The 27,635-nt window shown below is 67.8% G+C and overlaps 4 protein-coding genes across 7 annotated transcripts; 3 read left to right on the top strand and 1 right to left on the bottom strand.

The window, feature by feature from the left end:
- Positions 1–386: 386 nt before the first annotated feature.
- PAN2 (poly(A) specific ribonuclease subunit PAN2) lies at positions 387–11,265 on the top strand. 3 transcript variants are annotated; one of them, XM_035570246.2, is made up of 26 exons: positions 387–482; positions 1,082–1,382; positions 1,908–2,077; positions 2,169–2,289; positions 2,373–2,450; positions 2,600–2,867; positions 3,046–3,388; positions 3,894–3,990; positions 4,638–4,757; positions 4,928–5,047; positions 5,119–5,247; positions 5,397–5,596; positions 5,874–6,016; positions 6,367–6,473; positions 6,990–7,088; positions 7,581–7,657; positions 8,148–8,289; positions 8,560–8,697; positions 9,359–9,418; positions 9,532–9,622; positions 9,700–9,857; positions 9,973–10,116; positions 10,294–10,473; positions 10,613–10,706; positions 10,805–11,002; positions 11,078–11,265. In XM_035570246.2, the coding sequence occupies exons 2-26, from the start codon at positions 1,101–1,103 to the stop codon at positions 11,110–11,112; spliced, it is 3,594 nt and encodes a 1,197-aa protein (XP_035426139.1). In that variant the 5' UTR covers positions 387–482; positions 1,082–1,100; the 3' UTR covers positions 11,113–11,265. The 3 variants fall into 3 exon arrangements, with proteins under 3 accessions (XP_035426139.1, XP_035426140.1, XP_050571887.1); XM_035570247.2 differs by having other exon boundaries at positions 389–482; positions 5,877–6,016; XM_050715930.1 differs by lacking the exon at positions 11,078–11,265 and having other exon boundaries at positions 401–482; positions 10,613–10,695.
- A 710-nt stretch (positions 11,266–11,975) lies between these two features.
- CNPY2 (canopy FGF signaling regulator 2) lies at positions 11,976–15,038 on the top strand. The gene is made up of 5 exons (XM_035570242.2): positions 11,976–12,124; positions 12,750–12,865; positions 13,147–13,344; positions 13,575–13,671; positions 14,580–15,038. Exons 1-5 carry the CDS (start codon positions 12,025–12,027, stop codon positions 14,621–14,623), a joined length of 555 nt encoding a protein of 184 aa, XP_035426135.1. The 5' UTR covers positions 11,976–12,024; the 3' UTR covers positions 14,624–15,038.
- An 803-nt stretch (positions 15,039–15,841) lies between these two features.
- Positions 15,842–21,526, top strand: CS (citrate synthase). 2 transcript variants are annotated; one of them, XM_035570264.1, is made up of 11 exons: positions 15,842–16,027; positions 18,614–18,661; positions 18,770–18,877; positions 18,963–19,028; positions 19,108–19,239; positions 19,310–19,498; positions 19,585–19,784; positions 20,067–20,196; positions 20,281–20,382; positions 20,447–20,656; positions 20,738–21,526. In XM_035570264.1, the coding sequence occupies exons 1-11, from the start codon at positions 15,974–15,976 to the stop codon at positions 20,906–20,908; spliced, it is 1,410 nt and encodes a 469-aa protein (XP_035426157.1). In that variant the 5' UTR covers positions 15,842–15,973; the 3' UTR covers positions 20,909–21,526. The 2 variants fall into 2 exon arrangements, with proteins under 2 accessions (XP_035426157.1, XP_035426156.1); XM_035570263.2 differs by having other exon boundaries at positions 15,867–16,027; positions 18,614–18,877.
- Positions 21,527–22,860: 1,334 nt separating this feature from the next.
- On the bottom strand, positions 22,861–25,612 carry COQ10A (coenzyme Q10A). The gene is made up of 5 exons (XM_035570245.2): positions 25,467–25,612; positions 23,670–23,816; positions 23,391–23,583; positions 23,211–23,312; positions 22,861–23,110 (listed from the first exon to the last, which is right to left on the bottom strand). Exons 1-5 carry the CDS (start codon positions 25,544–25,546, stop codon positions 22,943–22,945), a joined length of 690 nt encoding a protein of 229 aa, XP_035426138.1. The 5' UTR covers positions 25,547–25,612; the 3' UTR covers positions 22,861–22,942.
- Positions 25,613–27,635: the final 2,023 nt, after the last annotated feature.

Below are 27,635 nucleotides of genomic sequence, written 5' to 3'. Positions count from 1 at the left end.
GTGGGACATTGCATGGCTCCGTGTGGCCCCATGGGACACTGCGGGACCCTGTGTGGGACCCCGTGGGACCCTGCGGGAGGCCGTTGTGCGGGCCAGGGCTGCTGCTTCTGCAGCACCCGGGGGCCCGTGGGGGTCCGTGGGGGGCCCGTGGGGGTCCGCAGGGCCCCGTGGGGACCCCGAGCCCCCCGCCGAGGCCCGGCCTGGCGCGGGGGCGGGACGGGGCGGGTGAGGCCCCGGCGCCGTCGGGGCCGCGTCCGCCCGCAGCTTTCTGTCCCCTCCGCCGCGCCGTCCGGCGGGCCGCCCGCCTCGTCCCGCCTCCCGCTGGCGCTGATTGGTCACCGCCCGCCGCTCCGCGCTGCCATTGGCTCGCCTGCCGCAAGGGGGCGGGGCGGCTTCCGGGCGGGAGAGCGGGGGGCGCGGTTGCCATAGCGACGGCGAGAGGGGCGGCGGCGGCCCGGCGGGGCTCCGCCAGGGGCCGTTCGGTAACGGCGGGCGGGCTCGGGAACGGCCGCTGTGTCCCCCGGGCGCGGGGGGATTGTGGGGAGCGGCTCCCGGGGCGGAGGGCCCGGGGAGGCCGGGCCTGGGCCCGCCGCGCCGCACCGGAGCCGCCCGGCGGCGACCGGAGGCAGGCGCGGGGCCGGGAGGGCGGCGGGGGCCGCACGGGGAGGGGGCGGCAGCACCGGGGGGGAGGGGTAGCACCGGGGGCGGGGGGGCAGCACCGGGGGCGGGGGGGCAGCCGGAGCCCGGAGGTGCTCGGAGTCGGGGCCCAGCTCCCCGCGGGGGCTGCCGGGGCACCGGGGCTGATGTCAGCGGGCCCGGGGCGCCGCGGCCCCGTCCCCCGGCAGTTGCCGGCCGTGACGGGGCGCTGAGTGTGTCCCGGGAGGGGACTTCACGGGGGCGGCTGCGTGCGTGGGCTCGGTGCCGCCCGTGTCCCCGGCTGGGAGAGGTGCACCTTGCGCTCCCCGGGGATTCCGGCCGCCTTTTCCATCGGCCGGAGTCACCGTGCCTGTGCAGCCGTTTCTAGGAACCGGGGCGCTCGGTGTTTCTGGCTGACCCACTTAGTTCCTTTTCTGCTTCGCAGGGAGCCGCTGGTTTTCACCATGAATTTTGAAGGTCTCGACCCCTCCCTCGCCGAGTATGCTCCCGCTCTCCACCCGGCGCTCGACCCCGTCCTGGACCCCCACCTGAACCCCAGCTTGCTGCAGAACGTGGAGCTGGATGCCGAGGGGGTGCCCTTAGAGGGCATCGCGGTGCCGGACTCCGTGCACATCGTGGAGGGCATGTACAGCGAGCTGCACACCGCCGTCTCCGAAGTGGGCGTCCCCGTCTCCGTCTCCCATTTTGACCTGCACGAAGAAATGCTGTGGGTTGGGAACCACGGGGTAGGTGCCTCGGGGCCGCTGGGGGGAGCGAGGCGTGGAAGGGGGCTGCCAGCAGCACGGGTGCCTCTGTGGGTGTCGCAGCCTGAGACCCGAACGCTCCAACAAGCTGGTTGCAAGCAGAGAGCGGTTTGGTGCTGGGTTGAGTCATAGCTGGAAAGGTCGGCTTGGAAACTGGGAGGTGTGCTGCGCAGATGCAGAGGGTTTGTGGCTGGAAGTGGCTGATGCGTCCTGGAACACGGGAAACACTCAGGCTTATTTGTCTACCAAATTGCCTGCAGGTGTTTCCCAAGTAGCTTCACTGCCCTGACCTCTTGGGATGGTGGAGCTTTTTGGTTCTTTACTCACGTCTGCCTACGAAGGAAAAGTCTGAACAATTTTCCGTAGTTCTGGGGACACAGAGAGGCAGGGAGTCCTTCAGGCTTCAGCCTGCCTCGACCCGACTGGTGCAGAGGGGTGTTTGCCTGTGTTGCGTCCAGGCAAAGCTGGGGCGGGTCTTGATGAGCCTGTCCCGGGCTGCTTTTTTAGGGCCATGCCACCTCGTTCTTCGGCCCGACGCTGGAGCGATACTCCTCCTTCCAAGTGAACAGCAGTGACGACATCCGGCAGATCCAGAGCCTGGAGAACGGCGTCCTTTTCCTGACCAAAACCAACCTGAAGTACATGTCACGGGGGGGCCTCATCATTTTTGACTACCTGTGAGTGCTTTGCCCTGGCAGCTGGGAACGAGGGGACAGTCCCACCTTGGTAGAGAAGGTCCCAGCTTCTGTCCTCTCTCCGCCTCTGCAGCATGGATGACTCCGAGGACATGCACAGCCTCCTGCTCACGGACAGCAGCACTCTGCTCGTTGGTGGGCTGCAGAACCACGTGGTAGAGATAGACCTCAACACCGTCCAGGAGACGCAGAAGGTGCGGCATGGGGCACCGCGTCCTGTGGGTGCTCTGTCCCGATGCTCAGCCCCGCTCACCCCCCTGTTCTGTGTCCCTCCCAGTACACCGTGGAGGTACCCGGCATCACCATCATGAGGCAATCAAACCGCTTCTTTTTCTGCGGGCACACCTCGGGGAAGGTAACACCATCCCCATCCTGCCTGGCAGCGCTGCTGATGCTCGGGTTCCTCCTGGGGTGCCCTGGATTCGGTCTCTGTTTTTTCCCAGAGCTCAGAGGGCTCCCAGGTGGCCAGCAGCTGTACGCCCAGCACCTCTCCTACCCTCCCAGGTCTCCTTGCGGGATCTACGCACGTTTGTGGTGGAACACGAATTTGATGCCTACTCAGGCAGCTTGTCCGATTTTGACGTCCACGGGAACCTGCTGGTGACCTGCGGCTTCTCCAGCCGAATGAACGGCCTGGCCTGCGACCGCTTCCTGAAGGTGTACGACCTGCGCATGATGCGGGCCACCACCCCGCTGCAGGTCCACATCGACCCCTTCTTCCTCCGCTTCATCCCCACCTACACCTCCCGCCTGGCCATCATCTCCCAGACAGGTGGGCGAAGCTGCGTCCCTCACCCGCTCTCTGCCCCTTCTCAGCATCAAACCCCCGCGGGACGGAGCTGGGGGAGTGATCTGAGCCCAGCCAGACGCTCCCGTAAGCGAGAGGCGTGCTGGGGTCACGGCGTCCTGCTCCCTGATGCCACCTTGCTCCGCGCTTCCCTCTCGCGCAGGTCAGTGCCAGTTCTGCGAGCCCACCGGCCTCGCCAACCCGGCCGACATCTTCCACGTGAACACCGTGGGGCCTCTCATCATGACCTTCGACGTCTCTGCCAGCAAGCAGGCCCTGGCGTTCGGCGACTCGGAGGGATGCGTCCACCTCTGGGCCGACTCCCCGGAGGTCACCTTCAACGCCTACTCCCGGGAGACCGACTTTGCCCTGCCCTGCATGGTGGATACGCTGCCCCACTTGGACTGGAACCAGGACCTCGTGCCGCTCTCACTCATCCCCGTGCCGCTGACCAGCGAGACGCTGCTCTCGGACTGGCCCGCTGCCAACTCGGCCCCGGCACCCCGGTAATCTGCCGGTCTCTCCCAGTAAAAAACAGTGGGAAAGCTGGTCCCAGCGGGGATCCTCTCCCAGCTGGGGCTGGGGGCAGCTGGGTGCCCTGCGGGGGCAGGAGGTGGGCTCTGCTCCCCGTCTTGTGGCTGCCAAAACACGAGATGAGTTCCCCCTCGCACAGCAAAACCGATGGGCAGGTCTGAAGAGAGCGGGGAGTGATCAAACCTTCACGGTCCTGGGGGGGAGCGCCTGGTTAGGCCCTGGCCTCCTTCTGCACGTGTGGAAGCACTTTTCTTTTCTCTCTGCCTGAGCCCTGTCCTAAACACTTATGCTCAGCACTTTGGTGATGGAGCCCAAGTATTTTGTAGTGGCAGAAAATGAACCCTGAGGTTCTGGGGCAATGACTGAGGGGGAGGAACCATCATGTCCCACCGGTGGGTCCCTGAGTGCGTCCAGCAAGGTTCCTGTGAAGTGACGCTGCCAAACGGAGCAGCCGCTAAGTGCCAGCGTGTTTTGTAGGCGAGCCCCTCCAGTAGATCCTGAGATTCTGCGTACCATGAAGAAGGTGGGGTTCATTGGCTACGCCCCGAACCCGAGGACCAAGCTCCGCAACCAGGTACCTGCTCTCAGGAGGGTGCTGAGGGTCCCAGGGCCGTCTGCGCAGGACTTGGGGGGTTCTGCCCTGAGGTCGGGGCAGAGGTTTGCTGCCTGTGGGACTTGCACCCTCGTGGTGCGGTCTGAGGAGGGACGGGGCTCCTGCTCGCGCTAAATGGCCTCGGAGCTTTCTGCAGGGCTCGGGACAGGGCTGTGAGAGGTGCAGTTCTCTGGCTTGGGATGTCACAGGAGGCAGACTCGTGGTCTGGGTTCAACAGCTCTCCTTCCGCAGTGTTAGAGGGTGAACCAGTCCTCGGAAGGACTGGAGTCCCCCCGTCGGGCCAGAGGCCCGTCTCCCTCACTAACTCGCCTTGCAGTAGGAAGGGTTTGAGCTGTCCGGTCCGGAGGTTTAGGGCACGTCCCTCGTCCTTGGGAAAACACTGCTGTGTTTTGCCCTTGCCCGCAGCGCTGCTGTAGTTTCCCACAGTGATAAGTCCCTAGTAACAAGGAAGGTGTGGAGGCCTCGTGCAGGTTAAGGGAGGGCCCCACTCCCTTCTGGTTTATTCCTTTGCTCATTCGGGGAGGCAGGAAAGCCCAGGAGTCGCTTGTGTCAGTACGCGGTGCTTCACCTCAGGATTCAGCTGCGCTTCCTTCTCTTCCCCCTCGCAGATCCCCTACCGGTTAAAAGAGGCAGACAACGAGTTCGACAGCTTCAGCCAAGTGCCCGAGTCCCCGATTGGGCGGGAAGAGGAGCCGCACCTCTACATGGTGGCCAAGAAGTACAGGAAGGTAGCCTCCCAGGGCTCCGGGTAGCCTCCCAGGGCCACGGGGGAGAGGGGGCTGGCAAAGAACCTGCGTGAGCCCAAGCACCAGCTTACCAGTGTGGGGAGACACAGACATTTTGCAGGTGTCCTGTGCCACGGGAGGGCGTTTGTTTAGCACCTTGCATCTCTCCACAGGTCACAATCAAATACTCCAAGCTGGGGCTGGAAGATTTCGATTTCAAGCATTACAACAAGACGCTGTTTGCAGGCCTGGAGCCACATATCCCCAATGCCTACTGCAACTGCATGATCCAGGTGGGAGATGCCCAGCCCTGCCCGGGCTGCCGCAGCCCCAGGACCGCTCCTGACAGCCCTGTCTCTGCCAGGTGCTGTATTTCTTGGAGCCGGTCCGCTGCCTGGTCCAGAACCACCTGTGCCAGAAGGAGTTCTGCCTGGGCTGCGAGCTGGGCTTGCTCTTCCACATGCTGGACCTGTCCCGGGGAGACCCCTGCCAGGTCAGTCGCTAGCCCAGGCGTGCTGTGAAGCAGCAGGGAGAGAGCACAGAGGAGCAGGGTGGTGCTGGGTTCCCAGGAGATGGCATCAAGCAGCATGGAAACTCCTGTCACTTGACCTCTGTGACATGCCGCTCTTGCCCCATCCCCAGGGAAGCAACTTTCTGCGGGCTTTCCGCACAATCCCAGAGGCTTCAGCGCTGGGGCTGATCCTGGCTGACTCGGATGAAGCCACAGGGAAGGTGAACCTGGGGCGGCTGATTCAGAGCTGGAACCGTTTTATCCTCACTCAGCTGCACCAGGAAACCCAGGAGCAGGAGGGACCGCAGGCGTATCGGGGGGCTGGCAGCAGGTAACTCCCTGGCCTGGGGGTGGGGAGGGGGTCTGGCTCTCAGTGGCTCCATCTGTCCCTCGGGAACGAGCTTTTTTGCCACCTACACCTGCTCCGGGTGCCACAAGGGAGCACACAGATCTGTGGGCTACAGCAGGATCTGAACCCTGTCTCTCCTAGGCCCCGTGCAGTCAGGGCTGTGTGGGTCCCCAGTGGTCAGCCCCCCGTACCGCCTAGCCCTGCTCTGCAGGGATCGCTGGGATCCTGCTAACCCAGATGATTTTTTTCTTTTTTCCAGCAGCTTTGGGTCCTCGGGGGACTCGGTTATTGGGCAGCTGTTCAGCTGCGAGATGGAGAACTGCAGCATGTGTCGCTGCGGCAAGGAAACCGTCCGCGTGTCCTCCACGCTGCTCTTCACCCTCTCCTACCCTGAGAGCACTGGTAACGGGCAGGGCAGGGCAGGGCAGGGCTTGGCAGCTGGCACGCTGCTGCCTTTCCCCTGGGGCAGGGCAGCCGAGCAGGGCTCGTTATCTGCGTGGGTGAGATGTGATTTTTCCAGGTGAGGGACACCTGCAGTGATGACCTCCTGCAGTTGTCTGGCCTGTGGGAGGCCCGGCAGCCGAGGCCGAGTGGTGGGTCTCCAACCAGCTGAGCTTTTGGCTACAGAAAGGCAGATTTGGGGGTTGACCTTCTCCCTGGTGGTTATGAGGAAAACCCCAGAGGTTTGGCTGAGCTATATTGGTAAAGATTTGTGTGTTGGAAGGTGACGTTATTCTCCTTTCTCCCTTCAGAAAAGCCAGTCAAAGATTACGAGTTTGCCCAAATTTTAAAGCGAAGCATCTGCTTGGAGCAGAACACGCAGGCCTGGTGTGAGAACTGTGAGAAGTACCAGCCCACGGTGAGCCTGGGAGTGGAGCATGAGCGCGTGGCGTTCCGTGAGCTGCGAGGGGGTGTGGGAGAAGGGTGTGAGTGCCCCATGCCACGGGTGGAGCGGGGGGCAGTTTCTCCATTAGTCAGTGGGGAACCTCCTGAGCGGATGCAGGAGATTCCGTTCCTAGCCTGGCCTGCAAGCTGGCGTGGTGCGGGGTATTCCCTGGGCTGCTGGGGCTGTGCGGCGCTGGAACATGGCTTGTGGGTCATGCAGATCCCAGCCGAAACCCCCAGGGCAGGGGGAAACCCCCAGGAGCCAAGCACACCTGTTCTGACGCAGCCTCTGGGGATGCGGGAGCCTGCTCCATGCCTCGGTTTCCCTTACTTGACCGCCAGCAGCCAGGAGCCCTGCCGGGCGGCGGGGAGGTGGTGCTGTAGGCAAAAGCAAGGAGGAGGGAAGAGGATTAGGCTGTCCCAAATCCTGCTGTGAGCCTCTCCAGGGCTCTCAGTGCTGCCCTGCTTCCATCTCCCGCTCTCTCTGCAGGTTCAGACCCGGAATATCCGCTGCCTGCCAGACGTCTTGGTCATTAACTGTGAGGTGAACAGCTCCAAGGAAGCAGATTTCTGGAAGACGCAGGCTGAGGTGGGGGAGACACTTTGGGGCAGAAGCAGGCTTGTTCTCCCTGCCGCACAGGGTTCGCTGCGTGTCCAGTTCTGCGGAGGTGTTTCCCCTGTGATCTCGCTGTCTCTAACAGTCTCTTGCTCTCCACCCAAGCAGCACCGTACCTTATCTGCAGAGGACATGCTGGTATTTGGTCATGCTTGTAGCACGAGCTGTGCTTTTGGAGTTGGAAAAGACAAGATGTCCTGCCGTGGCAAAGCTGACAGGACTACAGTAGAATCACACTTTCATTCCCCCAGCCCCCTAGGACCTAGGAGCAACGAGGCGGTGCCTGCTTCCCAGAGCACGGGCCCAGCAGAGCTGGTGGACAGTTGGGTTTCCCTTGCTGTCTTTTTCCCTGTCACTGACTTTACAGCCCCTGTCTTTTCCCTGCTGCTGGTCTGGCTGTCACCCACATGTTCCCGAGCCCAGCCTGTCATTCCATGCTGACACTTCCCTGTGTTTCGTTGCCAGTATGCGTTTCAGAGAGCCATGATGAGGAGAGGAGGCTTTGAGATCACCAAAGGCAAAGAAATCTCTCTTGGAGAGTGGTAGGTGACTGTTGTGGGGTGGCAGCTCTAGCTGAGCATTGCTCCTCCCGGCCTTGGAGAACTCAAGGCCGTTTCTCATTTCATAATGAGAATTTGATAATCTACCTATCTGTAGTTCTTGTGGGCCCTAAACTGGAACAGTCTGCTGCTCTGAGACCGATCCTGCACGGGTGCTCTGCGCAGCACGGCTTTCAGATACCCTCGTGAGCCCTCGGCCCTTGTTCTCCATCCCTTTTTGGACTGACAAAAGCCCCAGCACCATGCGTTGGCCCTTTTTTGGCTGACGTAGTTGTCTGCCTTTCCCAAGGCCCTGCTCTAGGCAGCTGGGAGCTGTGGTGCAGTTCTGGCTCTCCCTCTCTGTCCCTTGGAAGGTTTAGGAACAGGCTGGCTGACGGGTGGGTTGGGTGGTGCGGATCCTGACCCAGAGATTCTGGCCTACACGGCATCTCGTGACTCCCTCCCGCTCTGCCTTCCGTGATTCTCCTTGCAGGAAGGAACTGGGAAACCCCGACACGGGGCATTCATATCCTTCTGTGGAGGAACTGAAGAACATTTGGATCCCCCACGCCATCAAGATGAGCCTGACCAAGAACAAGGAGCTAGACGTCTGCAACTGGAGTGAAAGCGATGAGGTAAAGTCTGACAAGATCCTTCTGGGGCTGCGTGGTCATGTGCACATGGGGCTGCGGGAGCAGAACTGCTGCAGAACCGCTTTCTGCTGAGCGTGTGTGGGCGAGAGATAAAGGGGCTGACTTGGAGACACCTCGGGTGAGCTGTCAGCGGCTCACGCATGGCCAGCCTGGAAAATTCTGCACGTCTGAGCGCGGGGGTTTGGGCTGGAGGTCTGGGAGCTGCCTGGAGGACAGATCGGGCATTTCCCTCGGGGCTGGTTCCTCCTGCAGCTCAGCCCGTCCGATGACCCCGAGTCAGTGTACGTCTACGACCTCATGGCCACCGTTGTCCACATCCTGGACTCCCGCACAGGGGGCAGCCTGGTGGGGCACATCAAGGTGGGAGAGACCTATCACCAGCGGAAGGAGGTGAGGAGCCCTGCGGGACCGGTGCCCTCCAGCCCACAGCTGCTGTGGGAGCAGCCCTGCTCCCTGGGCACCCTGCCTTGCCCAGGAGTTCTTGCCCAGAGCTCACTGAGGGAGCGGGTGGTTTAACTGACCCATTCCTAGGTCTCTTAGAAAAGCGTTGAGTGCAATTTATTGAGTATGTCAGGCAGCCTTCAACAGGCGAGTGCTTCTCAGGCACCTTATGGGGATGAGAGGGCTGAAGAAGTGCTCTTCCCACCCTTACTTGGGCGAGTTCCTCCTCAGCCACAGGCACGTTGCCAGCCTGCCCTTGTGGTTCCAGGTAAAAGGGCTGTGACCTCATCTGCCAGAGGGAAGGGGGCTGGTCGGGGCAGTTCTTTAATTTGGTGGAGATGCTCAAACCAGGAGTTCCCAGAGTATGTCAAGACTTCATCCCTCTCTGTTATCTGTTGCATCTCCATGGAGTGCCCGTCCAAGCCCGAGAGCTTCGAGTACGGCTCGTCACCACCCAGGCCAGCAGGGGTTTCCCCACAGTGTCTCAGGAAGGGCGGGAGTTCCCACATGGTGTTGTCACACCCCTCTTTCCCCAGTAAAGAGGTAGAGGAGTCATTGCCTTCGCCTGCAGGGGGGGTCCCTGATGCAATGTCTGTGCCTCTCTTGCCAGGGAGTCACACACCAGCAGTGGTATCTCTTCAACGACTTCCTCATCGAGCCTGTGGATAAGGTGAGTGCCTGGGGTGCAGCGGGGTCTGCCCCGGCCTCGAGTCGAGCTGCGGTGCTGGGGGTTTCCTGCTGGATGTGGGAGCAGGATGCTGCACTGGCCCCCCCTCCCCACAGTGCGAGGCGGTGCAGTTCGACATGAGCTGGAAGGTGCCGGCGATCCTGTACTACGCCCGGAGGAACCTCAATGCCAAGTACAACCTCGTCAGTGAGTGTCTGGGTGGAAGCGGCCGTGTGGCCAGTGACACGGGCTCCCAGCTGATCGCCCTTCCCCTTTTCCTGCAGTCAAGAACCCCATCGAAGCCAGCGTGCTGCTGGCGGAGGCCTCGCTGGCTCGCAAGCAGCGCAAGTGTCATGCCACGTTCATCCCGCTGATGTTGAGCGAGATGCCGCAGGCGGGTGACCTGGTGGGGCTGGATGCCGAGTTCGTCACACTGAACGAGGTCGGTTCCCTCCCTGCGGCACGGAACGGGGCTGGGGCAGCTCCGTGGGGTGCGCCTGGTCCCACGGGCACTGCAGGAGCTGCCGGTCTCTGAGCTCTCCTCCCGGCCGTCGCAGGAGGAGGCTGAGCTGCGCAGTGATGGGACCAAGTCCACCATCAAGCCCAGCCAGATGTCGGTGGCCAGGATCACGTGCGTGCGTGGCCAGGGCCCTAACGAGGGGGTCCCCTTCATTGATGACTATATCTCCACGCAAGAGCAGGTAGGGGGCCGCTGCCTGGCTTTGCACAGCTCCCTACAGGGCTATCGCAGCCTGGCTGCTTTGCGACTCAGCGGAGGGGCAGCCGGAATAATGTCAGCATCCTCCCTGGGATGCCGTCAGGGGAAACGGGGAGGGGGCGAAGCCCTCAGCCCCCCGGCACGGACCCTTTCTCTGCAGGTGGTGGATTACCTGACTCAGTACTCGGGCATCAAGCCCGGAGACCTGGACGCCAAGATCTCCTCTAAGCACCTCACCACGCTCAAGTCCACCTACCTGAAGCTGCGCTTCCTCATCGACGTGGGCGTCAAGTTCGTGGGCCACGGGCTGCAGAAGGATTTCCGTGTCATCAACCTCATGGTGACAGCGCTGAGCCCCCCTCCCCGAACGTGGCCCCAGGGGCTTGAGGAGGCTCGGGGGCCCACAGTAGCCCTGGGGCTCGCCCCCCGCAGCAGCCCCTGGGGGCGAAGCTGTTAGCAGCCCCCTCTGTGCCCTGCAGGTGCCCAAGGACCAGGTGATCGACACTGTCTACCTGTTCCACATCCCGAGGAAGAGGATGATTTCCCTGCGCTTCCTTGCCTGGTACTTTCTGGGTTAGTGGCGGCATCCTCAGCTGGAGGAGGGGGGTGGTGGTGGTGGTGGGGGCTCTGTTCCCACTGACGCCGGGGGGGGGGGGGCTCTGTTCCCCCAGACCTAAAGATCCAGGGCGAGACCCACGACAGCATCGAGGACGCGCGCACGGCGCTGCAGCTCTACCGCAAGTACCTGGAGCTGAGCCAGGGCGGCAGCGAGCCCGACGACTTCCGCAAGGTGCTCAAGGCCCTGTACGAGAAGGGCCGCAAGCTGGACTGGAAGGTGCCCGAGCCCGACAGCCAGAGCAGCCCCAAGCGTAAGGCGCCCCAGGAGCCCCCGTCGCCCCCCGGCCCCCGCCCCGCGCCCCCTCACCCCGGTTTGTCTCTGGCAGACGGCGCCGTGTACCCGCCCGTGCTGCCGCTGTGACAGGGACGCCCCCAGCGCCGCCGCCTCGGGACTCGAACCAGCACCGGGGCTGGCCCGGCGGTCCCGGGAGGGGGCAGCGCCAGCCCCGGGCAGTGGCCCCGCTCCGCTCGCCCGCTGGCCTGGACGCCCCCATAAAGCAGCCTCGGCCCCTGCCGCGCCGCCTCCTCCTTGCTGCGGGACCGGGACCGGGACCGGGACCGGGAGGGGGCGGGGCCTCCAACGTGAAGGGGGCGTGGCCAACATGAGAGGGGCGTGGCCAGCACAGGGAGAGGTCCGGGCCGGCAAAGGGAGGGGGCGTGGTCAGCAGCAGCAGGGGGCGGGTCAAATAAGGGAGGAGGCGTGGTCAGGTCTCAATGGGGCGTGGTCAGGCAACGGGAGGCTGTGGTTGGAAGTGGAGGGGCGTGGCCAACAGCGCCAAAGGGGCGCGGCCACCACCGAGATGGGCGTGGCCATCAGTGGGATGGACGGGCAGCTAGAGGGGGCGGGGCCTGTATCAGAGGGGGGCGTTCCCCCAGCAAGAAGGGGGCGTGTCCTCGCCAAGCCCCGCCCCTCCCCGGGGCCGATCGCCACGCGGGCCGGGCCCTGGCACCGCCGAGGCCCTCGCAGCTGGCCGCGGGCTGCCCCGGGCGCTGCCTGCGCGCCGAGCGGCCCCGCCGCCCCGCCCGGCGAACCGGCCCCGCCGCCCCGCCCGGCGAACCGGCCCCGCCGCCCCGCCCGGCCCCGCCGCCCCCCCCCGGCCCCGCCGCTCCGCTCTCCGAGCACCCTCCCCCCTCAACGGGCCGGCCCGAGGGGGCGCGCCGGGACCGGCACCGCCGCGGGCAGCCCTGGGGGGGGGCAGCGCCGAACGGGCTCGGCCGGGCGCCGGCGGTGAGGGGCGGCGGGGGGGGGACCGGGGGCAGCGGGGCCGCGAGGATGAGCGGCCGGGGCCCTGCCGCGCTCTGCCTCGCCGCGGCCTTGGCTGCGCTGCTGCCGGCGGCGTGTGCCCGGCGGGGCCAGGACCTGCACTGCGGAGGTGCGGCGGGACGGGACGGGACGGGACCGGGGTGGGGGGGTGGGATGGGAGAGAAGGGACGGGACGGGAGGGTAGGGGCAGGACAGGACCGGAGGAGAAGGACCGGGAAGGACCGGGAGGGAACGGGACGGGAGGGGAAGAAATGGGATAGGAGAAACGGGACGGGAGGGAACAGGACGGGGTGGGAGAGACGGGACAGGAGGGGACGGGAGGAATGGGAGAGAATGGAAGGGGAGGGGAGGAAACGGAACAGGAGAAAACCGGACGGGAGGAGAGGGGATGGGATGGGAGGGAACGGGACGGAATGGGAGAGGTGGGACAGGAGGGAACAGGATGGGTTGGGAGAGATGGGACGGGGAGAAACGGGATGGGAGATACGGGACAGGAGGGAGTGGGACAGCTCAGCAGCATCTGGGACCTGCTCAGCGCCCAGCGTGGCTGCTGCTTCCCCTCCGTGACCCCGACCAAGGGCAGCCAGGGGTCCCCAGAGGGCCGCTGGGTCCTGCCCCCTGCACGGCTGCTGTCCTGCACGGGCCGCACCGGTCCCTCCCTGCCACCGGTCTGACGGGGCCGGGGCTCAGCCGATGCTGCCGGTTCTGGGCCGTTGATGTCCGCGTCCCTGCAGCGTGCCGGGCGCTGGTGGATGAGCTGGAGTGGGAGATTGCTCAGGTCGACCCCAGGAAAACCATCCAGATGGGCTCGTTCCGGATCAACCCTGATGGCAGCCAGTCGGTTGTGGAGGTGGGAAGCATCCTGGTGGGCAGCTGCCTCGCTGCCGGGGGGGCTCCGGGCCAGGGCTGCGGGGGGAGCGGGGCTGGCCGGGGCGGCAGCCACACAGCGGGGGAGACGAGGGAAGGATTGGGCTCATGCTGAGGGCTCTGCGTGGCTTTGAGCCGCGTCTCGCAGGACATCCAAGCCTTTCCTGGAGCTTCCTGGCTCCCAGGGGAGGCGCTGGCCCAGCGCTCTGGCTCTGCTGTCGTGCTGAAAGGCCTGACTCCGCTGATCTCATGCTCGTCCCGCAGGTGCCCTACGCCCGCTCGGAGGCACATCTGACCGAGCTGCTGGAGCGGGTGTGTGAGAAGATGAAGGAATATGGAGAGAAGGTGGATCCGTCTACACACCGGAAAAGTTACGTCCGCATCATCTCCCACGATGGGACCAAGATGGACCTCTCTGGGGTCAAAATTGATGGAGATGTGGCTTCAAGTCTGAAGTTTGCGGTGCGTGTGGGAACTGGGTCCTCGGGGTGGCTGTCGCAGCTCGGTGGACGTCTTAGGCCATGGGTCCCCGTGCTTGGCAGCTGCGGCCCTTCTAGGGATGGAGCTGGTCCCACCAGCCGCTCCCAGCTGCTTCCTTTGGCTCCTCCTGGGGCTGGGGGAGAGGAGGCTGCCCCCGGGTGGGCTGGGTGGGCGCTGTCAGTGTCGTCTGACCCCCACGGTTACCATTGCAGTGCGAGAGCATTGCCGAGGAGTACGAGGACGAGCTCATCGAGTTCCTCTCCCACGAGGCTGACAACGTCAAGGACCGGCTCTGCAGCAAGCGGACGGGTGAGCTGGGCTGGGCCGTCCTGGGGCTCTCCGGCCGTCTGAGCGCACCTCGGGGTGCTCAGAGCCCTCTCCAAGCTCCCCTCTCCCTGGGGAGGTTTCAGGACTGTCCCTTTCCAAGCTCCATGCTGGGGCCTTCTGCTCCAGCCAGGCTTTTCCTGGTGCCTTCGAGCAAAGCTCTGGAGGCCGAGGATTTCCCCCATGGCCCCGATGCCCCACAGCCGCAGCTGCCCCATGAGCTCTGGGAGCATGCAGAGGAGCTGTGGGCGCGCAGATTCTCCCTGAAATCCTGCCGTCTCCCAGCCCTGCGGAGCAGCGTGCCTGTCCGTCCCCGTGCTGCCGGCCCCACACCTCGGGGAGCTGCCTGCAGCTTTTTTTGGGAGCCGTGCCTGGGCTAGTGCACTGCCTGGGGCAGCGCCAGGGCAGCTTCACCACCAGCTCCATTGGCTGCCCCGGCTCTGGGCTCCCCCCGCAGCCAATGGCCGAGCGCCCGTCCTGCGGCATCTCCCTTCCCGCAGTGCTATTTCTGGTCTGCAAACACCGGGGTCAGGGCACGCTGCGACCTTTGTGCTTCCTTTATTAATGAACGTGGTGCGGTACCTGCACCGTGGCACCAGGGCGGGGCCCTGCTGCGCCCCACACACGTGTCGGTGGCAGCACTCGGTCCTGCGGGGCCGCACAGCGCTGCTGGTGGCTCCCGGGGTGGCCAGGTCCCAGGGGAAGCGCCGGCACAGCGCCTCCGTTTCTCATTAACCACAGAACCGAGGGGGAAGTGCAGGTGTCCCTGGCGCGGGTCACGGCCCAGGCGTTCGGCGCATGGCTCGCCCGAGCTAACGGCAGCAACCGGCACCGGCGGGGGCTGCGCATGGGGCTCCGCCGTGTCCTGAGCACGCTGGCCTTTGTCCCCGCAGACCTGTGCGACCACGCGCTGCACATCCCGCATGACGAGCTGTGACGTGGATGGCCCCGGGCTGTGCCGACCCTCCCTGCCAGTGCCAGGCTCCCTCCGGACACCCCCGACCTCTTGGTTCGCCTCGTCCCCGCTGCCCTGGGGGCCGGGCAGCCCTGCCCCGGGTGCAGCCGTCGCCTCTCCCGGTCTGGTGCTCTCTCATCCTATTTATTCGCCGTCCGTCCGCTGCGGCACGGTGGGACAGGACACATCCTCGTTCGTCTGGGAACGTTTTCGGCAGCTGAAGCGTGGCTCCGGGCAGGCCGCAAGCAGAGGCTCCTCCACTGTTGCTGGGGGACGCGGGGCACCACGGGGGCTCCTGGGGGTCTCAGGCATCCAGGGCCGGATCCCGGGAGCCCCCCTCCCGGTTGCAGGGCAATAAACGGGGCCGTGCAGCGGCCGAGTCACGGGGCCCACCACAGGCAGGTCTCACTCCCTGTGTGCCTTCGGGGGGTGGGCGCGCGGCCCCAGGGTGGGGAAGGGGTGTCCCCAGGGTGCCCCCGTTCACCGAGGGTGGCACCGGGGGGGGCCCGCAGTGTCCCCGCGGTGCTTCCCGTGACTTGGGCCCCTCTTCCTCATGGCTCCCGTCTGCTTGGCCTTGGTGCCCAGCAGCCCCTGGCCCTGTGTCACCCAGCCCGGGGTGGCCGCGGGGCCCCGGCACCCTTGGGTGCTGCCCAGCGCCTCGGCCCATGTGGCGCGGCCGCGCTGCGTCACCTCGGCCCAGGGCCGTGTCCCGCGGTGCCACTGCCCCGGGGCAATGTCCTGGGGTCACCCCCGGCCGGGCCCAGCCCCGCCCCCCTTCCCCCCCGATCTGTGACGTCATCACGGAGCCCGGCTCGCATCGCCTGCTGGGCGCCTTCCCGCGCGATGACGTCACGGCCCCGGTGACCTCACGGCCGGGCGCCCGCTGACGTCAGAGGGCGGCCTCGCACCGCGGCCTCGCGCTGCCGGGTGACCTGACCGGCTGCGGGGGGGGTGACGTCACGCGGCGTTCGGTGACGTCACGCGGCGTTCGGTGACGGCACGGGGCGGGGCCTCCGCCTCGCCGCCACCCCCCTCCCCGCCCAGATCAGGCGAACGCGGCAGCCGCCTATAGCCCGGCCCCCCGTCTCCTCATTTGCATAGCCCCGTCTACCCGCGCGCGGCCCGGCCAATGGCGAGCGGCTCGGCCCCGCGAGGGGGCGGGCGGGGGCGGGGCTATGCTAATAACCTGCGCCGCGCCGCGCCCCGCCCTGCCCGCGGCTCTGAGGACCCCCGGCCGCCGCCGCCGCTCGCTCCCGGCCCCGCTCCCGGCTCCGTTCCCCGGCCCCGCTCCCGGCTCCGTTCCCCGGCCCCGCTCCCGGTCCCGGCCCCGCCATGACGCTCCTCGCCGCCGGCAGCCGGGCGGCCGCGCGCCTCCGCGGGCCCAAGGTGAGGGCGCCCGCCCCGGCCCCGCCGCGCCTTAAAGGGGCGACGCCGCGGGGGGGGGGGGGGAGGAGGACCGGAGGGGGTCCGTTCTTAAAGGGGCGATGCGGGGGGTGGGGGGGGCGCCTTAAAGGGGCCGCGGGGGCGGCGGCACGTGGCGCGGCACCGGCACCGGCACCGGGGGGGGGGATGGACACGGACCGGGCGCCCCCGGGGAGGGGGGGGCGGCAGCTCCGTGCTCCCCGGGGGGGGGCTCCGCCGGTAACGGCTGGGGGGGGGGGTCTCTGCCCGGTGCTCCCCCAGCCTTGGCCTTGGCCGCGGCCCCGCTGTTTCGTAACGGGCGCAGTTATCGACCGGGCGTTATTTTGGGCCTGCCGCCGCCGTGTTGTGGTGCCCGACTTGGCCCCGGCCCTGCCCGGGGAGGGGGGGCCTCAGCGCCCAGGCCTTTCCTCGGTGCTCCCCAATTAGCGCTCCCCAATTACCGCTCCCTGATTAGCGTTGCCCAACGGGGGAGGCCTCCCCGGACCGAGCCGCCGGTGACCGGGCTGAAGCCGTTGGCTTTGCACGCTAATCCCAGCCTGGCCGGCCTCCGGCCTCCTCCTCACGGCCTGAGCGGAGGCATCGCGGCCTTCCTCCTCCCCCTTCTCCTCCTCCTCCTCCTCAGCTACCACCCCCCGGGGTGCTCCGGCTCCCCCAAACCACGGTGGGGGCCCGACGCTGCCCCCCCAGGACACCCCGCGGCGCCCTGGTGCTGCTGGAGGAGCCCCTGGGTGCCCTCACCCCGGGGGGGTGTTGGGGTCCCCCCGGCCGCCCCCTCCCCAAACAGGGGGTGCGATGCCGGGAGCCGCGGGCCCGTCACTGTCAGCTCGGCTCGGCCGCCAGCACGTGTGACCTTGAGCTTGCGGCGCCTCCGTGACAGCTCGGCCCCGGGCAGGGACAGGGCCACGGCCGCACGGGTGCCCCCAGCCCAGTGGCGGGGGGGCGATGGGCGCAGCGGGGACCCCCCGGAGGCACAGAGGTGATGGGCACCGTGGCCCTCGTGCTGCGAGACCCGCCTGGTAACGGTGCTGGTGCTGGCACGCTGACGGGGGACACGGAGAGGGGGTCTGGGAGGGGGCAAGCAGAGTTTTGGGGGGCCCAACCCCCTGCTGCTGTGGGGTGTGGTCCTGCAGGGGGGCTTCGTGTCCCGTGGAGGTGCCCGGGGCTGTCCCGTGGGTCCCCCAGGCCAGGGGGGGCTGAGGGCCGGGCGCGTTCCCTGCAAGGGGGCTGAGCAAGAGCCCCGCAGCAGCCGCCCTGACCTTGGGCTTCGTTCTGCCTCTATTGTTCCCGTCGGCATTTTCCCTTCTCGGGTGCCGCCTGTTCCTGCAGCTGCCTCGCGCAGCCGTGCAGGGCGGCTCGAGCTGTGCTGCTGGGGCTGGGCCCCCCACCGGCTGGGGGGCTTCTGAGGGGCTTGGGGCCGCGGGATATGGGGTTCAGTGCGGCACCGAGCCCCGCCGGGTCCCCCCCGGGAGCCAGTGGAAAAAGCGAGTCACGATCTGCCTCTGCTGCAGCGGCCCCGCACCGGGGGGGGGCCTGGCCCTGTGCCGGGGGGGGCCTGGCCCAGGCCCAGAGCTGCAAACCTGCCCGGCCCCGTGCTGCTGGGGCTGGGCCCTGGGGTTATGCAGGGCGCAGAGTCCGCCCTGAGCCCCCGCACCCGGCCCCCTCTGCACGGGGGTCCCGGCCGCAGAGCCTGGGGGCTGCCCTGGGTGCCACGGGGGGTCTGAACGCCCCGTCCTGTCGGGAGACCCGGAGGGGTCATCGGGGCCTCCCCAGGGCAGGGGCACTCCTGCTTGGAGGGCTGCTGCAGGCAGGCAGCTCCAGGGCCCAGGGGCGGCCATGGGTCGGGCACGGTGCCCCCGGTGTCCCCGCCGCGGGCAGGGTGCGGCGAGGGCGGCCTGGGGACGAGGCGCTGCGCTGCCGGGCTGCGTCAGGGCGTTCCTGCCGGGCCGGAGTCCCCACGGTTGGGAGCGCGCGGGCAAGGAACAAAGCTTGGTTTTCCCTGGATGCCGGCCGAGCTGGCGGGGGGGGAGAAAGGGGAGGAACACACCACGCCGAGCCCCCGCACAGGAAACCTGCGGTAATGTCAGCCTGGCTCGGCTCTGCCGGCAGCACCGGCTCCCACGTGCCGCCGCTTCCGCTGTGCCGGGAGAAGGAAGCGAGAGGCGGCCGCCTCGGATGGTGGCGGCGGGGCGCGGAGCCCGCTCTGCAGCGGGGCCGTACGTGTACGTGATGTGCATGAGCGAGACAAGGAGGGGAGGCCCCGCGCCGGCCTCCCCCCGGTGCCTGGCTGAACCTGCTGGGTCTGATCTCGGCGCGGGTGGGCGGGGAAGCCGGCGGCTGCAGGGCGCAGCGTCCTTGTGAGACAGGAGATCTCCATCTCCCGGAGTCACGGGGCTCCTCCTGCCGCAGGAGCTGCACTCTGCTACCGAGAGCCGGGGCCAGGGCGCGCTCCAGGACTGGGGCTGCTCGCCTGGCTGAAACCCTGCCCGGAATGGGGCAGACCCCGGGCGCTCAGGACCCAGGGTAACAGCCCCTGTGTCTGCTCTCCCGCAGAATGCACCGTGCGTCCTCTTTGCCGCCCGTCACGCCAGCGCTGCCACAGTAAGAGCATCCCCTGCGGCTGTCACCCCTTCCTGGCGCTGGATAGGGGGCATGTGGGGTCGGCCCCCCTACAGGTGCCGGGGCTCACGGTTCCCTCCCCTTTCCCAGAACCTGAAAGACGTCCTTGCAAACATGATCCCCAAGGAGCAAGCGAAAATCAAGAACTTCAGGCAGCAGCACGGTAGCACGGCCATCGGGCAGATCACGGTGGACATGGTGAGCAGGGGTGGCCGCATCCTGCCACGCTGGGGCTGCCGGGCTGCACCACCACGGGTAACCTCCTCCCTCCGCCCTTCCCCAGGTGTACGGCGGGATGAGGGGCATGAAGGGGCTGATATACGAGACCTCCGTGCTGGATCCCGATGAGGTAGGGTTCTGCCCTGCTCAGGTGTCTGCCTCACATGGGTGTCGCTGCAGCAGCCGACGCTTGCTCTGGGCTCTTTCAGGGCATCCGCTTCCGCGGGTACAGCATCCCCGAGTGCCAGAAGCTGCTGCCCAAAGCAGCGGGGGGCGAGGAGCCATTGCCCGAGGGGCTCTTCTGGCTGCTGGTGACGGGAGAGGTGCCCACCCAGGAGCAGGTAACGTGCTGGGGCCCCGGGGGGGGCTGGCAGCCCCCCAGCCCGCAGGCTCAGCACCCTTTCCCCGCAGGTGAGCTGGGTGTCCCGCGAGTGGGCCAAGCGTGCCGCGCTGCCCTCCCACGTGGTGACGATGCTGGACAACTTCCCCACCAACCTGCACCCCATGTCCCAGCTCAGCGCCGCCATCACTGCCCTCAACAGCGAGAGCAAGTTTGCCCGCGCCTATGCTGAGGGCATTAACCGGGTCAAGTACTGGGAGGTACGGGGGGGCCGGGTCCCTCAGTGCGGTACCGGGGGGTGGTGGCTCGCGGCTGCCCAGCTCCATCTCACCGCGGTCTGTCCCAGTTTGTCTACGAGGACGCCATGGACCTGATCGCCAAGCTGCCTTGCGTCGCCGCGAAGATTTACCGCAACCTGTACCGTGAGGGCAGCAGCATCGGGGCCATTGACCCCAACCTTGACTGGTCCCACAACTTCACCAACATGCTGGGCTACACCGACCCCCAGTTCATCGAGCTGATGCGGCTCTACCTCACCATCCACAGGTACGGGGTGGGGGAGCGGCAGGGGAAGGAGCAGGCGGGGACTTGGCCCTGCCCTGGGGCCGGGGCTGGGGCAAGGTCCTGGGATGTGCCCGGGCCACTCCGGGCGGCACTGGGTGCATGGTTCAGAGCCCTGGGGCAGGGCTGTGCTGGGCTGGGAGCATGGTGGGAGGGGTTGTTTGCCCCCCCCCCCCAAAAAAAAATGCTGTGGAGGCGTTCCTCTCTCTGTGGGGATCCTCGGTGGGGGTGTGGGAGACCTAATGCAGCCCCTCGCCTCTGGTGCAGTGACCACGAAGGGGGAAACGTGAGCGCCCACACCAGCCACCTGGTCGGCAGTGCGCTCTCGGACCCGTACCTCGCCTTCGCCGCCGCCATGAACGGGCTGGCCGGGCCCCTGCACGGCCTCGCCAACCAGGTAGGCAGCTCTGCGTGCGTCTGCGTGTCTGTCTGCCTGTCTGTGCCGCCATTCTCACCCCCTGACCGCTGTCCGTGCCCCCAGGAGGTGCTGCTGTGGCTCACCGACCTGCAGAAGGAGCTGGGCCAGGAGGTGTCGGACGAGAAGCTGCGGGACTTCATCTGGAATACGCTCAACTCGGGCAGGGTGAGTGCGGCCCGGCCGGGGTGAGGGGCCGAGGCCGTGCCAGGCTCTGACCCCCTCCTTGCAGGTGGTGCCAGGCTACGGGCACGCCGTGCTGCGGAAGACGGATCCCCGCTACACCTGCCAGCGGGAGTTCGCCCTCAAGCACCTGCCCAAGGACCCCATGTTCAAGCTGGTGGCCCAGCTCTATAAGATCGTCCCCAACGTGCTGCTGGAGCAGGGCAAGGCCAAGAACCCCTGGCCCAACGTGGATGCTCACAGCGGGGTCCTGCTGCAGGTGAGCCTCGGACTGGGCCTGCCCCAAAAGCTCCCCGCTCGCCCCCCACGGCCCGACCCTAACGCCGCTCTCCCCCTGCAGTACTACGGCATGAAGGAGATGAAGTACTACACGGTGCTCTTCGGGGTCTCCCGCGCCCTGGGCGTCCTCTCGCAGCTCATCTGGAGCCGGGCGCTGGGCTTCCCCCTGGAGCGGCCCAAGTCCATGAGCACCAAGGGCCTGATGCAGCTCGTGGGCTACAAGTCTGGGTAAAGAAGGGACGGGGACAGGGCCGCGCTTGCTGCTCCCCCGGGACGCCTCCGGGCCCGGGACGGACTCAGCACTGAACCCCGCTCTGGCTGCGGGGCGGCAGAGGCAGCCCCGGGGGTCCCACCCGCCCTGTGCCCCCTCCCTGCCCTGGCACAGGGCCCCCTCTCTGGGCCTGGACCCCCCCCAGCCTCCTGGCTGCCGCCCCTTGTTGGCTCTGCCCTGGGCCAGCGCCACGCACACGGAGCCCCCGGGCTCCCCGCTGCTGGGGGGGCTGTTGCTGTGCGGCTGCCCCACCGCAGCCATTTAACCCCCCCCCCACCCCGTGCCCCCCGAGAGGGGTTCAGTCCAGACTCCTGTCCACAACCCCCACTGGGGCTCAAGCCCTCGGGGCAACTGGTGAAGAACGAATGTCTCAGCCCCCCCTTTCTCCCTGGAAAGGCCTTGATACACTCCTCCCCGGCCCGTGCCCCCCGTGTTTGTGTGAATCCCTGCGTCCGATGCCCCCGGAGCCGGAGCTGGGCCCCCCCCTCCCTGTGCCGGCCCAGCCCCGGCCCATCGCAGGCTTTGGGCGGTTCTGTACAAACAACAAAAAAATGCAAAATAAATGTTTTTATTAACAAAGCCCTAGCTGCTGCCCGCCAGCCGTCCTGCTGGGTGCAGGACCCTGACCCCGGGGCTGTTCCTGTAGGGCCGGGGGGGGTCAGAGCTGGTCCCCCCTACTTTGTGGGTCCCTTGCCCCCATTTGTCTCTGCTGGGGCCGGCGCGGTGGTGCTTGGCCCCCCAGAAGCGCTGCAAGCCAGCAGCAGGGGGCTTGTGGTGCCTGCAGGTGCCAGGCAGGAGCCTGGTTCAGGGTCTGGGGGGTCTCGGTGTATGACCCCTCCCCAGTGCTCCCCTCCCAGCCCCTAAATGAAGACCAGGAGGCTGGGCTCACCCTTGGAAAATGCTCTTTATTGGCATGTAGAAGTCCTTCCTCGGGCAGCAAGGCCACGATCCCCTTGGTGGTGGGGATGGAACTGGGGGGGGAGGGGGGGCAAGGGGAAAGAGCCTGGGGTTGTGGGGGTGGCTCAGGGGGCCCCTGATGGCCCCCCCCCCCGCCAGTGGGTGTTGGGGCCTGCTGGAGCTGGATCCTCCACACTGAAGGTAAGGGAAGCTCGGGAGGGGGGGGCAGGGGGTGCCTCGGGCCGGGGCCATCCTGGTCCCTGGGGCAGGTGCTGGGGCTGCAAGGGGCTGGGGGAGGAGGGGGGGGGGGGGCAAGTTCTGAGCAAGCCCCCCCGTCCCCCCCCCCGCTGTGCGTGCGACTTGTGCAAATGTGCGATGTCGGGTCTGGCGGTGGCGCGGGCACTGCCGGGGGCTCGGCTCCCCTCCCTGCGGACCCAGGGTGGGGGGGGGCTGTGCTGGGGGCCCCCCCCGCGGCAGCTGCAGGCGAGGGGCCGGCAGCAGCTCTGCTCCAGCTGCTGCCTCCTCTCTCTGCACCGTTCTCCTTCCCTTTTGTTCCTAAAGAGCCAGGGGATGGGCAGGGGGGGTCCCTGGCAGGTGGACCACCCCACCCGCCCCCCCCCAGCAAGCCCTGGCCCCTGGTGTTCCCCAGTGGGACCCAGCTGGGCTCCCCCCACCGCCAGCACCAACCTTCCTCCTCCACAGGGCGCGGGCAGAGCTGCCCCAGGAGCTCCTCCACCCCTGCAGAGGGGTTGGGACCCTCTGGCCTCGCAGAGGAGTTACGAGGAACAAAAGTTTTCCTTTTTTTTTTTTAAAAAAAAAAAAAAAGCTCCCAAGAACTAAAACAAAACAAAACTTAAAACCAAAATCAGCTACACAACCAGGGGGAGGCTGGCCGTGGGCTGCAGCTCCCCTGGTGTTGAGATGGGACCGGGGGCTCACAGCGGCCCCCGCGCTTGCAGGAGCATCACCTCTCGCCCCCGAGGCTGGGAGGGAAGTCGAGGCAACGGCAGCAAAGATGCACTCAAATAAATATTTAAGAGGGTGGGCAGGGCGAGCGGCCCCGGGGCCCTGGCGCAGTCCGCAGCAGCCGGGCTGCCTTCACGTCTGGTGGACCTCGTGGAACATGAGCTCGCGGGGGATGCGGGTCTCGGGACCGAAGTTCTTGGCCGCCCGGCGCTCGAAGGCTGCCACCATCTGCTTGACCACCTCGTCGAAGAAGACAGTGGCCAGCTGGGAGTGCAGCAGGGAGCGAAACTCGAAGGAGATCTGGGGAGCAGAGCAGGCACCGTGAGTGCCCGGCAGGGGGCACGGGGACGGGTCCCGGCAGCGGGCACCACCCCCGGGCCCCACCGGAGCGGGGTCTTACCGAGAAATCCACGGTGCTGGTGCGGGGATAGCCGGGGATGCCGGGGCTGAAGCGCCAGTTGGTCTCCAGGTGGTTGAAGAGGCGCCCGTCCGTGCAGACAGCCTGGGAGGGGAGCAGCCGGTCAGGGGGGCTGGGGCTGGGGCAGGGGCCGGGCTGGGGGGGCGCCGCGGCCACGCTCACCTTGACGAGGTGGGGGCGGACGAGGGTGACGATGGAGGTGTAGCGCTCCAGCACGGGCGGGAAGCCCACCTCCAGCTGGGCCTTGACGTGGCCGGACCGCTTGGAGACCACCACCGACTTCTTGCACCAGGGCACGAAGTTCTTGTAGTCCTCCACGTTGGAGACCACGTCGTACATCTCCTGCATGGAGTACCTGCGGGCAGAGCGGGCGCTGCAGCCGGGCGGGGGGGGGGCCGGGGTGTGCGCCCCGTGGGCCGCAGGGCTGCCGCAGCCACCTACCCGATGATGCGCCGCTCCGAGTACTCCTTCCGCTTGTTGGTGAAGGACCCGGCGAGGTTGAGGAAGGAGCGGCTGGGCTGGCGACGCGGCTCCCCCTCGGTGCTGCTCACCGGCCGGCCGAGCCGGAGGCCGCACAGGGCCGCGTGCCTGGGCAGGAGACGGGTGTTAGGTGGGGAAGTGGCACGGGGCAGCTGAGAGCCGTGCGGGGCGGCCCCCCCGGGACACCGGGCACTGTCCAGAGCCACCTGTGCCCCCCCTGAGTGGGAGCAGCCCCAAGGTGCGCGAGGGGAGTCGGGGTGAGGCCGGGGACCCAGGGCCAACCCCATCCCTGCCACTCCAGGGCAGCGGGGAGAGGCCGGGGAAGTCCAAGTGCGGAGTCCGGGGCTGCTGCCAGAGCCGCTCTTGCGTAAGAGAAGGAAGGCAGGGGAAACCTGACCTCGGGGACACCTAATCCGGACCAGCGGAGCGGGGACAACTGCCTGTTACCCCCCCCGCTGCCCCTCCCGAGCCCTTCGCCACGGGACCGGAGGCGGCGCAGAGCTCGGCTCAGCCCGGAGCTTCTCCGTGTCCCCCCCCGGCCCCGCTGCATCCCTCGGGGCGCTGCAGCCGCTGCCTGGTGTGAAGGAAGGCGACGCTCCCGGCTTCCCGGGGAGAGGCCAAGCCCTGACAGCAGCGGGATCCCGGGCACGGCGTCTCGCTGCCGGTACAGCAGCAGGGTCCTCCCGCGGCGCTGCCGTCCGCTCCCTGGGCTTCCAGCAGCCGGCCCGAGCCCCTCCGCGCACCGGGCAGGCACCGCGGCGGCAGGCGGGCACCGCGACCCCGGGCACGGCGGAGCTGTGGGGTCAGCGCCGGCCCCACCGAGCTCCGCGCCGGCCGCACCTGGAGGCGCTCCAGCGCCCGCGGGGCAGCGCAGGTATTTTTAGCCGTGCCTGCGAGCGGGGCACGCCAGCTCTCCCCCAGGACCGGCAGTCGAGGGAGGAAAGGTCCCGCTGCTTCCCCCAGGAGCCGCGGGACATTCCTGCGCCAAGGAGAGTCACCCGGGGCGCCTGGCAGCCCCCGAGCTCCCAGAATAGCCGGCAGCTCGGGGGCCGCGCCCGCCGCTCGCTCGCACCGCCCGGTGCTGCACCGGCCCGGGGCTCACCTGCACGGCACCCACACCGGCGGCGGGGCACGGGTGCGAACGCGACCGGCGGCGGCGCCACCGGCGCTGCACCCAGCCGGGCTCGCAGGAGCCGCCGTTTCCGCCCGGTGCCAGCCCCGGTGCCGGCGGGCTGGGCGCGGAGGTCAGCGGGGCCGGTGCGGGGTGGCCTGAGGTCAGGCCACCGGGAGCGGCCACCGGGGCGGCCCCAGACGCTGGCACCAGCCCGGGCCTGGCACCTGCCGCCGGGACGCGGCCCCGAGGGCGGCGCTGCCCCAAGGTCGGGCCCGGCGGGGGGCTCCCGGCCCCGCCCCTGCCCCGGGAGCACCGGGGGCGGCTCCCGGTGGGGCCGAGCGAGCGGCGCCCCCGGCCCCCGGTGACCTCCACCGCCCGCAGGGTGCCCGGAGCGGGGCTGCCGCCGCGCGGGGGCCTCCCCCGGTGCCGACCGCCCCGTGCCGGTGGGGCTCGGTCCCGATCCGGGTCCCGCTCCCGCCCCGGTTCCCCTCCGGTGCCCCCGCTCCCCCCGGGTGCCCCCCAGCCCCGCGGCTCCCGCTGCCCGCCCCGGTTCCCCTCCGCGCCGCGATCGTTCCCCGCCGCCCCCGCCCCCGAGGTCACCGCCGGGGCTCCCGCGGCTCCGGTGCCCGGTGCCCGGCGCTCACCTGCCGGGCGGGGCCGCCGCGGCCCGCAGCCGGTGCCGCGCCCCGAGCTGGAGGGCGCCGCGGAGCCGCCGGGCCGCCATGACCGGGGCCGGGACGCGGCTCCGCTGCCCTCGCACCGGTGCCGCCGCCTCCGTGACCTCTCACCCCCGCCCGTGACGTCACCGCGTCGCCATAGAGCCCGCGCGCGTCACGGCCCGGCGGGGCGGGGCGGTGGCGACGCCTCCCGCGCGGGGCACGACGGGAGCTGTAGTCCTGCCCCGCGCGGGGGGCGCTGGGAGCTGTAGTCCCGGCCGGGACCCCCTCCCCCGAGGCCTCCCCGCGGGGCCCGGGAGCTCCTCGCCGCCCCCCGAGGGGTCCGGGGGAGGGCCCGGGGGCACCGGGCGCCTCCCCGGCCGACGTCAGCCCCGCCGCCGCCCGGGCTCATTTTTCGCTGGGGGAAATGTCAGCAGCTGCTGCCCGCGGCCATTTCACCTTGGTCGGGGAGCACTTGGCCACCGGTGGGGCCAGCGCACCCAAAAATAGCCCCGCCGCGGTCAGCGGCCCCCCGCGGCTCCTCCTTCTCCGAACTCGGCTCCCCCGGGCCCACGCCGAGCTGCCACAGCAGTCACGCGACCGGGCCCCCGCGGCCGGCCACCTAATTCTGTCCCCGGGGTTATTTCGAGCTCCCCGAGGTGCCCCGCTGCCTGCTGCTCTCCCAGGCGCAGCGATGGAAGGCAGCGAAAGGAGCGCCCCGCGCCTGAAGAACCGCGGGGTCCGGCTCAGTGAGCGGCACCCAGGTTCCCGTCCCTCAAAGCTGTGTTCGGGGTGGGTGCAGGCCACCAACATGGCTCCGTGCTGCTCCTGTGCTCTTCTGCCCGCTTCAGGGAGCAGGAGCTGTTCTCCTGGCTGCCTCAGGGAGAGGCCCCAGGCGCTCCCAGAAGAGCACCAGGGCAGGCGGGATGGAGCCCGGCCAGCACCACAGAGCTGCGTCCCCATGCGATGGCACAGAGCCGCTGGCTGTGCTGCACCAGGTGTGGTGCAAAATGGGAATGTTGGACACAATCCTCGCTTTAGGGCTGATTCTTAGGCAGGTCACCAAGCCCGCAGTGGGATGAGTTTTGCTTTGTCCCAGTGTTTGCAGGCATGGGGCACAAAGAGCAGCAGTGAAAATGGCCGCAGGTGAGCGGTGCCACAGTGCTGCAGGGACATGGATGGAGAGAGCAGGTCCTGTGTGTGGCTGCTATCCAGACACTGCATTTCGGGAGCAAGGGCTGCACCTCAGGGTGCTCACCTGCTGCTGCAGGCAATGAGATCTCAGCAGGGTTTTAGCACTTTGTGATGGAAGAAGCAGAGCTGCCTTTGTAATGGACCAGTCAGTTCAGAGCACGGGGCATGGCTCAGTGATTAATGCAGCAGCAGAAAGGGTTTGCAGAGCACCTGTTGACACAATCAGCCCCTAATTACCAATTAGGGGCCTTGCAGGCAGTGATCAAACGTCTTTGGGGGCTACTGCCCCGGAGAGGCTGCTCCAGGTGGTTTTACTCTGGGAACTGGAGACAGGGAGAGCGCAGTTCCCACCAGCAACTCCCCTGCAAGTCTTCAATCCATTGCAGCTCACTCTAAAGGCTTTGCAACACAGTGTGCTGCTTGCCTGCACATCCAGCCCTCTTGATGTGGAAGCCACAGACCAGATTTTGACCCCGGAGAAGCAGCGGTGTCTGCAGGGAAAGTCAACGTGAGAAGCCACTGTCCCCTGTGCAGGAGCCACCGGCGCCTGGCTTGCAGTAGTGAAACCACCACGAGCCACCAACCTGGAGGCAGATGGAGACTGGGGTGTCCGTGGGCTGGCTCGGGGCCACCGGGCTGGGGAAGACGACGCCAAGACAAACTCCCCGGGTTCCCGCGTCCTCCCTGCACCCGGCGGTGGCAGCCCCTGGTCCCCTCCGTGCTGCTCATCCCACGGGGCCTTCCCAGTCCCGGGGGAACACCAGGCCGAGCCCGTTTGCTATGGCGAGACCCCCCTCAGCCCCCCGAGGACGCACCGCCGGCGGCGCCTGGTGGGACACAACCCCCCCCCCCCCCCCCCGGCCCGGCCTCGCCGCGGGGGCTCCGGGCCTCGGCGCCCCTCAGCCGCCGGCTGGGCCCCGTCCCGCCGCCCCCCCGGCCCCGCTGTCGGTGCTGCCGGCCGGC

Source organism: Cygnus atratus, chromosome 29 (assembly GCF_013377495.2).
Source record: "Cygnus atratus isolate AKBS03 ecotype Queensland, Australia chromosome 29, CAtr_DNAZoo_HiC_assembly, whole genome shotgun sequence".
In the NCBI taxonomy this organism is placed as follows: Eukaryota; Metazoa; Chordata; class Aves; order Anseriformes; family Anatidae; genus Cygnus; species Cygnus atratus.
This window is presented reverse-complemented; position numbering and strand designations above follow the sequence as displayed.

Excerpts from the sequence above, each read along its gene's own strand:
- COQ10A (XM_035570245.2), bottom strand. The coding sequence starts at position 25,546 with ATGGCGGCCCGGCGGCTCCGCGGCGCCCTCCAGCTCGGGGCGCGGCAC. Across the intron at positions 23,817-25,466 it reads GCGGCGGCCCCGCCCGGCAG|GCACGCGGCCCTGTGCGGCC; the intron begins GTGAGCGCCGGG and ends TCTCCTGCCCAG. Across the intron at positions 23,111-23,210 it reads CCAGCACCGTGGATTTCTCG|ATCTCCTTCGAGTTTCGCTC; the intron begins GTAAGACCCCGC and ends TCTGCTCCCCAG.
- CS (XM_035570263.2), top strand. The coding sequence starts at position 15,974 with ATGACGCTCCTCGCCGCCGGCAGCCGGGCGGCCGCGCGCCTCCGCGGG. Across the intron at positions 16,028-18,613 it reads CGCGCCTCCGCGGGCCCAAG|AATGCACCGTGCGTCCTCTT; the intron begins GTGAGGGCGCCC and ends GCTCTCCCGCAG. Across the intron at positions 20,197-20,280 it reads TGCACGGCCTCGCCAACCAG|GAGGTGCTGCTGTGGCTCAC; the intron begins GTAGGCAGCTCT and ends CCGTGCCCCCAG.
- CNPY2 (XM_035570242.2), top strand. The coding sequence starts at position 12,025 with ATGAGCGGCCGGGGCCCTGCCGCGCTCTGCCTCGCCGCGGCCTTGGCT. Across the intron at positions 12,125-12,749 it reads CCAGGACCTGCACTGCGGAG|CGTGCCGGGCGCTGGTGGAT; the intron begins GTGCGGCGGGAC and ends GCGTCCCTGCAG. Across the intron at positions 13,672-14,579 it reads GCTCTGCAGCAAGCGGACGG|ACCTGTGCGACCACGCGCTG; the intron begins GTGAGCTGGGCT and ends TTGTCCCCGCAG.
- PAN2 (XM_035570246.2), top strand. The coding sequence starts at position 1,101 with ATGAATTTTGAAGGTCTCGACCCCTCCCTCGCCGAGTATGCTCCCGCT. Across the intron at positions 4,758-4,927 it reads TGGCCAAGAAGTACAGGAAG|GTCACAATCAAATACTCCAA; the intron begins GTAGCCTCCCAG and ends ATCTCTCCACAG. Across the intron at positions 8,698-9,358 it reads CCTATCACCAGCGGAAGGAG|GGAGTCACACACCAGCAGTG; the intron begins GTGAGGAGCCCT and ends CTCTCTTGCCAG.